General features: G+C 43.8%; 1 protein-coding gene across 1 annotated transcript in view; it reads left to right on the top strand.

Moving 5' to 3' along the window:
• The first annotated feature begins 3,495 nt into the window (after nt 1–3,495).
• Nucleotides 3,496–10,164, top strand: part of CHD6 (chromodomain helicase DNA binding protein 6) — a 150,104-nt gene continuing 143,435 nt past the window's right edge. Inside the window, exon 1 of the mRNA XM_068986821.1 lies at nt 3,496–3,579. Within this exon, the coding sequence (XP_068842922.1) occupies nt 3,496–3,579 (84 nt within the window). The remainder of the gene's footprint in view (nt 3,580–10,164) is intronic.

Here is a 10,164-nt window from a genome sequence, read left to right as displayed (position 1 = left end):
AATAACTATACCAGGAAGATACAGTTCATCTTCTGTAGTAGGGGGTTTTCGTGCTTTTGTTGTTTCTTTGAAATATAAACCCATACGTTTGCATGTTGTCTGTGGCTGTTTTCATGCTGCAGTGGCAAAATTGAACAGTTGCAACAGTGACTGTGTGGTCTGCAAAACCTAAAATATTTATTATCTGGTATTTTATAAAAATATTTGCCATCTCCTGTTTTATAGGAAGAAACTGATAGAATCATGTTTAAAATCGTAAAAAGGCCTGATAGCAGTATTAGTGTATGTCTTAGAAATCTTACCTGTTTTTACTGATACTGAAGCTTAGTTGACGGACAGTATTGTGTCAGTTTCGGGTGTATGGTTCAGAATCAGGGAGTGTGATGCTTTCATCTTTCTTCTTGTTTCTCAGGATAGCTTTGGATATTTGGGGTCTTTTTTGGTTCCACACAAATTTTAGGATTATTTCTTCTCTCTAGCTCTGTGAAAAATGCCATTGGTATTTTGATAGGGATTGCATTGACTCTGTAGGTTGCTTTGGGTAGTATGATCATTTTAACAGTATTACTTCTTCCAACTTGTGAACACAGTGTTTCTTTCTATCTATTTGTGTTGTTTTCAGTTTCTTTTATCCGTGTCTGATAGCCTCAAACTACAGGTCTTTCAGCTTCTTTGTTCAGTTTATTCCTAGGTATTTTACTCTTTTTGATTGGAGTTGCAAATGTTTTCTTAATTTCTTTTTCTGAGAGATCATTATTAGTGTATAGAAATGCTACATAGTTCTATTATTAATTTTATATCCTGCAACTTCACTGAATTCATTTACTAGTTCTGATGGGTTTTTGTCAGAGTCGATAGTGTTTTCTTTATAAAGCATCAGGTCATCTTCAGATAGTGATGGTTTTACTTTCCAGTTTGGATGCCTTTTATTTCTTTTTCTAGTCTGATTGCCCTGGCTAGGATCTCCAATACTAAAGTGGTGAGAGTGGGCATTCTTGTCTTGTTCATGACCTAAGAAGAAAAGCTTCTCACTGTTGAGGGTGGTATTAGCTGTGGGTTTGTCATTGCACTCAGTTGATCAGTCTTGTCTGGCTCTTTGTGACCCTTTGGACTGCAGCCTGCCAGACTCCTCTGTCCATGGGATGTTTCAGGCAAGAATACTGGAGTGGCTTGCCATTTGCTCCTCCTCCAAGGGATCTTCCCGACTCAGGGATTGAACCCGCACCTCCTGTGTCTCCTGCATTGCAGGCGGCTTCTTTACCACTGAGCCATTGAGGAAGCCCCATGGGTTGTCATATATGACCTTTATTACATTGAGGTATGTTCCCTCTGGGCCCACTTTGTTGAGAGTTATTTTTATCATGAATGGATGTTGAATTTTGTCGAAAGCTTTTTCTGCATCTATTGAGATTACCCTAATGATTTTTATTGTTAATTTTGTAATCACTGTTTTTAAGAAATATTTTGAAACGAGGCAGAAGGAAGAGCTGTAGATCAAAAGATTACCTCTGGGAGAGTGAGTCAGGATGGGGAGGAGTAGAGTCAGGGGAATATGTTTTGTTTTAAATTGCATATTATTGAATTCTTAAGCTAAGTACATGTATTACTTTGAAAAAGCATGAATGATGAGTGCTAAGAAATTTGATTGGACGTAAAAGAACAGTAAACAGGAAAGGAAAAAGAAAGGCCACCAGTTATGATAAAGAAGGTAGGAGCTCAAAGCCTTTGCTGTAAACATCGCTTTCCTATATATTCACTCCCTTACTCCACAGGTAATCCTTTATGAGCCCAGATGTCAGGCACTGAGCCAAACGCTGCAGGACACAGTCCCTTCCTGGAGGGTGCAGAGGCACGGAGCTGATGGCTCGCAGATATGGGGGAAAGACGATACCATGGTGGCGTAGCTGCTGGGGCTTAGCGCTCCTCAGAGGTGTTTTCGGGGCTTAGGGAAGTCAGGCACAGCATCCCAGAGAACATGACACACAGCGTTGAGTTTTGAAGGATAAGAGCATGAAGTGGAAGGAGGTACAGCCTGAACTTCGTGTTCAGAACAGTTGGCTAAATGGTGAAAGGTAATGTTGGAGCAGCAGACGCGGACTAGAGGCTGGCTCCCTTGTGCAGGGCTCTGTGACGGGAAGAGTGGTTTCTTTTCTGAAGACACTGCAGAGATAATGATCTGATTTGGCAGATACTTTAGGAAAACACACACTTGGTGCAATGAGGGTAATGGTATGAGGGTGGAAGGCACTTACGAATAGAGACACTTAGGAGGCTGGGTCAGGTGAAAAACACCCCCAACCCAAAGTGGACTGGGGAAGATCCTCAGGATTCAGGAAAGAGGAAGGAGTTAGGGAAGGGGAGGGAAGGAATTTAGGACAACTGGACTCTGGGCTGGGTGGCAGGCTGTGGGACTCTGACCTCCAGTGAGAGACATAGGTGTGTGTGTGTCTCTGACCTCCAGTGAGAGACATAGGGGTGTGTGTGTGTGTGATAGAAGCAGGTGTGTATGTGTGTGTAAGGCAGCATTGAGTTTTATTTTGGAAGAGTTGTGGGATTTGGGGGTATCTGTGGAATCCCTGATTGGAACTGGCCAGGATATGAATGGATAAGTCCACTTAGAGGTCAGGAGGACTTGGATTTGGGAAATGTCACCCGACTCCAGTATTCTTGCCTGGAGAATCCCATGAACAGAGAAGCCTGGTGGTCTATAGGCCACGGGGTTGCAGAGTCGGACAGGACTGAGTGGCTGAGGTGGAGTCTGGGAGTTGAGTGGAGAACTCAGAGCCCGTGGAGAACTTATAACACATCATTGACTCCGTCTTGTTTTAGAGTGATGTGATTAACATTGCCACGTGAAGTTGTTCAAACTTAAGAGTGTTTAGCCACGAGGACACTGACATTTAAGAGTTGGGCCTTGTAATGTGAGGAGCCTAGGGAGGAAGCCTGCAGGCTTTGGAAGCCTGTGGTAGGAGGGAAAGCTGGAGAGAATGGCCTCCAGGAGACCAGCAAGATGAGCATTTTAAGAGGAGAAGATGGTCTGTAGCTTACAGTGCTGCAAGAAACTCAGGATAAGGCCTTGGACTTGTTAACTAGGGAGTCATTGCCAAGAGGAGCTCTAGGGAAGTAATACGGAAGGAAGTGATGATTCAGGTGTGGGATTTGTTAGTATGGTTACTGTTCTGAGGTGGAGTTGAGCCTGTTCGTCTGCAGAGAGAAGGAAGTGATTCTTCATGGAACACACGTTGATTGAGTCCCCGTTATGAGCCCGTTGCTTTTTCAGACTCAGGAAGTACAACATGAACAAAACAGAGCTTACACTCGTGTGTGTGCATCTCACAGGTAATAAGTTCGTCATCAACGTCAGGTAGTAACAAATGCCAGAAAAAGAAGCTAAATTAGGGTGAGAGAAGAGAGAGTGGGGACAGGGGTTGGGGGGAGTAGGGGGTTAAGGAAGACTCTGGTGGCAAGTGGCATCTGAGGGGAAACCGGAGCGAAATGAGGAGAGACCGGCTGCGAAGTGATCCCGAGGCTGAGGTGGCTGCGAAGCAGGAGAGGATGGACCCCAAGTGCCGACGGAAGGCTAGTTGTCCTCTGGAGAGGGGGGCCGCCTTCCTTCCCCTGCCCTGGAGGGAAGCCCAGGACAGGTGACACCGAAGGCTGCCAGAAGGCTTGTGTGCGCTCTGAGGTGGGCGCTGTCAGCCTTTCCGTAGGTGAGGGGACAAAGGCTGACCGCACGGAGGAGCTTGGGAGATGGCGCTGGGGCAGAATTGTTGAAGTGGAGAGAGAAAAAGTCATACATTTCAGAATGTTCTTAATGAACCTGCACCCATTTTTCTTAATGTAAGCTTTGCTGTGAGTGTTAAGAAGGAATGGGAATATTTATATTGTTTACTTTTTATATTATTAACAGCTAACTTTCTTGTGAAGGTAATTAAATACTGCTTTCATAAATGAGCAGTGAAATGCATTGAGGAGTTCTCCCAGTTTTCATGTCATTCAAAAGTTACATACTTTTAAATTTTTATTTATTTTATTTTTTTTTTGCGGTGCTGCAAGGCATGTGGAATCTAGGCCCCCAGCCAGAGAATGAACCCATGCCCTCCAACAGTGGAAGTACGAAGTCTCAACCTCTGGGCCACCAGGGAAGCCCCAGTTATACACTTTTTTAAAATTCTTTTTTAATACACTCTCTTGACAAGTTTCCTGGTTTGTCCACACAGGAGTTTCAGAATATATTTGTATTATGCTTCTAATTAAATTGTGGGACTCTGAAATTACTGTTTTAATTTGCACTTTATTGAACCTAAAGGATCTATCTAATCACAACTTTTGGGTGATGTCAGCACGGCAGCAGAGGCTGTGAAACTGTTTCCAGTGTTGTGCAGAAGTACCTGCTTTAGCGTATATCTCGTTCGCTATTCCTGCTGCATAAAATTCAGCTGCACAAAAAGATTAGGTAGTTTTGTGTTTTTTAAACACGTGCCATCAAAGAGGAAAAAGGTAGAGAAAACCTCAGAGAGAATGCCTAGTAAACTACTAGATGGTATTTGGAGAAATAAAAGTCAATACATGCTTATTGAACACCAAATTGATGCTGTTGATGACAGCCGCTATCTTGTGAAGTACCCACATGCTGGTGTGTGGCAGTCCATCCGGGTACTAGAAATGATTTCACAGTCACAATGCAAGGTTGGCCAAAGACCTGCTTTCAGTGAATGAGAGCAGTTCTTTCCTTGGCATGTGGGATCTTAGTTCCCCGACCAGGGATCCCAGGGATCCCAGGGGTCCAGCCTGCACCCCCTCCATTGGAAGGTGAAGTCTTAACCCCTGGACCACCAGGGAGGTCCCTGAAGCAGTTACTGTCATAGCAGCATCACTGGGACGCGCTTGGATTTCACACACATTGTCTCTTTCGGGGAATGGAGTGGGTTTATCTGCTCGGCGTGAAAATCCCCGAGGGTGCAGGTGTCTCGCGTGTGAACACCTGGTGAGATTTGGTTTAGGATCTTTCACCCAGCTCTTTTCCTCCAAGCCTTCTCCCTGCTGAGTAACCACATTCTCGCCTTACTTGGGTCAGCCCCACACCTTCCCAGTCTTTCTAGCTTGTGCTCATCGGCCGCCTCTGATCTTCCCAGGCCCTTTGACGGGACCCAGGGAACAGTGGCCCTCTGCGGTGGCTGAGCTCTGCTGTGACAGCGTTTCCACACTGCCTCCCAACCCATCCCTGAGCTTCTTCTCAGCTTGATTTCCTACTGGCTGATTGCCTTGGGGTGGATTCCTGAAAGTGGAACCACCGCAGTCCATAGATCTAGGTGGCACGTTGCCTGAGTGCTTTCAGAAAGCTGGAGACAATGAACCTGCCAACAGTGACGATCAGTTGGACCTGTTTTCCCCACGTTGCAGGCAGTGTTGGGGCCCTGTTCATTTGCATGCTGGTTTGTGGACCTTAATCAGAAATTGTGTTTTTTGATGTCTCTACTGCATTATACTTGATTTTTTTTATATATAGTAAAAGGTGATTTTTCTTGGCACTAGACTTTCTCTGCATTTTGTAAGCAGTTGATTTCATTTTGTTGGGTAGAATTTTATTTGAGTTGCATGTCTGGTTATTGATAATATCCCTTTTTATTAGCTAGAGTTTATTTCGCAAACTTCCTTCTTCATTTCAGAATTTGTGGCAGTTTGTGATGGTTGAGAATGTTGGTTTTCTGGGGTCTGATAACTCAAAATTGAAAGATAAAGGAGATAGACTTTTGTGCTAACATAGTTGACCTAGAGTCAACTCCACTGTATTGAAGTCCAGAGGGTAAGATTCTCTGAACTGCCCTGATTTCAGAGCCCTTACCTTGCCATTTCTCAGGAATTTATGGTTTTCTTGAGGAAAGTTCGTTGTTTCATCAAATATTAGTCCTCACACTGACCCTTCAAAGCACATTTACTGACTTGGTTTTCCCTTTTCCTGACTTGGCCAGTTCTTCTCTGCTGCCCTCTCTTTGCCCCCTAGTCTAGGGCCTGCCTGTGCCCACTTCGCCACTTGTTGCTTCCATGGATGCTGTGCTCTTTGAAAGCAGCAGTAGCCTGGTAACATATTATGCTCCTTTGAATAGAAAATGCTTCTGACTCTTGGAGGAAAAGAAAACCCTAAATTGACAGACTTTAAACTGTAATTGTGGTTCCCACAGATGATTGAAATCCCAAGGCCTTCATTTTTCTCATTTGCATCAAACACACCCTGAGCCCACTTAGGTGAGACTGCCTTGGATTAATCTAAAAGTTCTCTTTGACGCCTGCACATACCACATTCACTTGCATGTGAGAAGTAAGTGTATCGTTAGGATAATCGTGCGTCTCTGGGATGGGTTCCTAGCTCTGTGGGATGTCCAGGAAATCAAGGTTAACAATGCATATGAATTGGTGTCTACATCCAGACTAGAACCAGAAGCCAATATATATATACTATGATCTTTCCATTGTTTGTCTTTGGGGGAGATGAGAGTGGGTGACTCAGGCAGCCCTCCATTCTGGGTTTCCTAGAACAGAGGTCCTTCTGTCCCTTGGATGCCCCAGAGCACTTCCAGACCTCTCAAGCCAGTTGCTGGAGTCTTGTGGCTGTGCTGCTCAAAAGACATTTATGAGAAGCTCAGTGTCGTCATGGGCTTTGTGGTTGGAGCCTGGGAATGGGTATAATAAAATGCATATAATAATAGTGGGTATAATAAAATCATTAGGAAAAAATTATGGAATATTGAAATAGAATTTATTTTGTCAGTTTAAAATGCACATGGTTTGAAACATCAAGTAATGTAGGACAGCATATGATGAAGTGCAGGAGTGCCCTGTCCTGTCTTATACCAGCTCCTCTATCCTTCAGAAGAACCAGTTTTAACTTTCAGCTCTTTCTCTTTTAAAAATATTTATTTTTATTTGGCTGCACTGGTTTTAATTGTGGCACGTGGAGTCTAGTTCCCTGACTAGGAATCGAACCTGGGCCCCCTGCACTGGAAGCATGGAGTCTTAGCCAAGGAAGTCCTTTAACTCTCTCTTTTATTGCGCATATTTCTGTTTCTTGATATATCAGTTATAGATATTATTTACTAATTTTCTTCCCCCCAAAAATGAGGGCTTTGCTTATTAGTTCTAGCCCCCCTCCACACCCCCCAAATATACTCATGGCATTATTTTCGGTTCCTCTTTTAGTTCCCTTTGATTTAATGCGCCAGCATCTCTTATAACTTGTTTTATTTACGAAGACAGTATCTTTTTGACTCTGGTGCATCTAGAGCAAAAACTGAGGGCTCAGGATGGGAGTAGGTAGGCTTAGGCCAGTGCACAGGGCTCTCAGGAGTGTCAGGCTGGAAGATTGCTGATCGTAAATGTTCTGGGGAAGTAATCCTCCATTCTCTGTTTTCCTCATGGGCCACAGCTAATGTTGAGATAATCTGAAATGTTTTATTGTGGATTTTAACATAATTTTTGCCTTTTTTGTGTTTTACAGAAATAAAATAATTGCCTTTAATAGATGATAATGAAAATACAGAAGAAAGAGAAGCAGGTAAGAGATCACCTATCTTTTAAGTGAGTGAATCCAGCTCATACTGGTGCTTTGCTTTTTTTTTTCTTTAAACAAGAGGAGATGCTGGCAGTTGTGGCTTCTCTCTCAGCCTCTGGTGGTTACCCTGATTCCTGTGTTTTCCATTCTCCACATGGTAACTGAGAGCTCTGTCCTGAAGGACTTAATATATAGATTTGTAGTGTGCTCAGGTCAGCTCCATATAGAATAACCGTAATGAAGACTGTAAATCAGAATGACTCAAAATAAGCTATGTGAAAAAGAGATGTTTCTCCCCCTCTCCCGCCCCCGGGAATAGCTTACCAAGTTTTTATAAAGAGAGAAGTGCTCACTTCTTTCCAGTTTATGTATTTATTATTTTCGATGTTCAGTTAAACTGAAAGCATTTTCTCACAGACCTCCTATTTATCATGATCTGCGGAAGTTTTCTCCTGCAGAAAATAGTGAACCTCTCAACAATTTGGCACTGTTTGGTTTCCTGAAGGGGAGAGGAGTTGATAAAACATTTGGCCCCTGTGACCCATCCTGCTAAGATCTTTTTCCTCAGTTGGTATCATAGTTCTGTGTTCCAGGTGGTTCCCTATTCAGAGCAACCCAGAGACCTAAACCAGTGAGGCCCAGGGAGGTGAGATGAGGGGACCAGCTTCGATATCCTGGAATTGGGCTGGTTTTCCTTGTACAGAATTGATGACAACCAGGCAACCGGGGAGGTCTGAGTCTCTGCTCTTCAGCTGGAACCCGTGCACAGAGGTTGGGTGGGACCACCTACTTTCCTCTCTGCTTCTATAGAGCACTCAGTAGTCGAATACAGGGTGGTCTAGGGATATGGTTCCAAGGACGACCCTCTGTTCTGTCTCCAGCAGATAGGTCCTTGTGAAACCAAACTAAAACAGCCTGTTCTAGGAAATAATTGACTCATCTGCTGCCTAAAGGCTGTCTACACTCCTGATTTCTTCCTGTCCTAGCTCTTTAGAGTCAAAAGTTAGCAGACAAACACTGCAGACCATGCAGTTCCATCTGCCAGAATTTTCTGCTATGGGTATACTCAGACAAGTGTGCAAAACTGTGTGTACGGCTTCATGGCTGCTTTGTTTATAAGAGCAAAAATGGAAAAGAACTTACGTGTTCATTAAAAAGGGGACTATAGGAAGGCTTCATTTTACTGTCACAGACACTGCTTTTTTTTTTTTTTTAATGGAATGTTTGTGGCACCCCTGCCTTGAGCAAGTCTAACAGGGCCATTTTTCAAATAGCATTTGCTCACTTCACGTCTCGGTGTCACGTTTTGGTAATTCTGTCAATATTTCAGGCCTTTTCATTGCTATTTTATTTGTTATGGTGATCTGAGATCCATGATCTTTGTGTTACTATTGTAATTGTTTTGGGGTGCCAGGAACTGCACCCATGTGAGACAGTGAACTTCATGGATGAATGTGTGTGTGCTCACTGCTCCACTGAGTGGCTGTTCCTCCACCGTTCACCTTCTCCTCTGGCTTCTGAACCCAAGAAACAGCCATTCCTTGAGGTGCAGCAATATGGAAATTAGGCCACTTAATAACCCTACAGCAGCCTCTAGGTGTTCAGGTGAAAGGAAGAGTTGCTTGGCTTTCATTTTCAATCAAAAGCTAAAGGTGATTAAGTTTAGTGAAGCAGGCACATGGGAAGTAGAGACAGGCTAAAATCAAGGCCTCCTATGCTTAAGTTAGCCAGGTTGTGAATGTAAAGGAAGAGTTCTTGAAGGAAATTAAAGGTGCCGCTCCAGTGACCACATCAGTGATGAGCGCACAGCAGGCTTATAGCTGGTGTGGAGGAAGTTTTAGTGGTCTAGGTGGAAGGTCAAGCAAACCACAGCATTCCCTTGAGTCAGAGCTTCATCCACAGCAAAGCCCTAACTCTCTTCAATTCTGTGAAGGCTGACAGAGGTGAGGCAAGTGCCCAAGAAAAGTACAAAGCTAGCAGAGGTTGGCTTATGAGGTTTAAGGAGAGAAGCCATCTCCGTAACATAAGAATGCAAGGTGAAGCGGCGAGTGCAGATACAGAAGCTGCAGCAAGTTACGCAGATCTAGCTCATGCGATCCGTGAAGGTGACTACGCCACACGACAGATTTTCAGTTTAGACAAGTCAGCCTTCATTGGAAGAAGATGCCTTTTAGGACTTCCATTGCTAGAGAGGAGAAGTCAGTGCCTGTCTTCAAAGCTTCAAAAGACAGGCTGACTCTCTTGTTAGGGGCTAATTCAGCTGGTGACTTGAAGTTGAAGCCAGTGCTCATGTGCCATCCTGAAACTACTAGGGCCCTTAAAAATTGAGCTAAATCTACTCTGCCTATAGTCTCTAAATGAAAATTACGTAGCCTGGATGACAGCACATGTGTTTACAGCATAGTTTACTGTTGAGTCCTGCTGCTCAGAAAAAAATGACTGCTCGTTGACAACGCCCATGGTCACTCCAGAGCTCTCTGATGGAGTTGTATGGCGAGATTAATGGTATTTTCAGGTCTGCTAACACAGCATCCATTCTGCAGCCTTTGGATCGAGAAGTAATTTGACTTTCAAATCTTATTATTTAGGACATGTATTTTGTAAGGCCGTAGCTG

This window comes from Capricornis sumatraensis, chromosome 15 (assembly GCF_032405125.1).
Source record: "Capricornis sumatraensis isolate serow.1 chromosome 15, serow.2, whole genome shotgun sequence".
Classification (NCBI taxonomy): Eukaryota; Metazoa; Chordata; class Mammalia; order Artiodactyla; family Bovidae; genus Capricornis; species Capricornis sumatraensis.
This window is presented reverse-complemented; position numbering and strand designations above follow the sequence as displayed.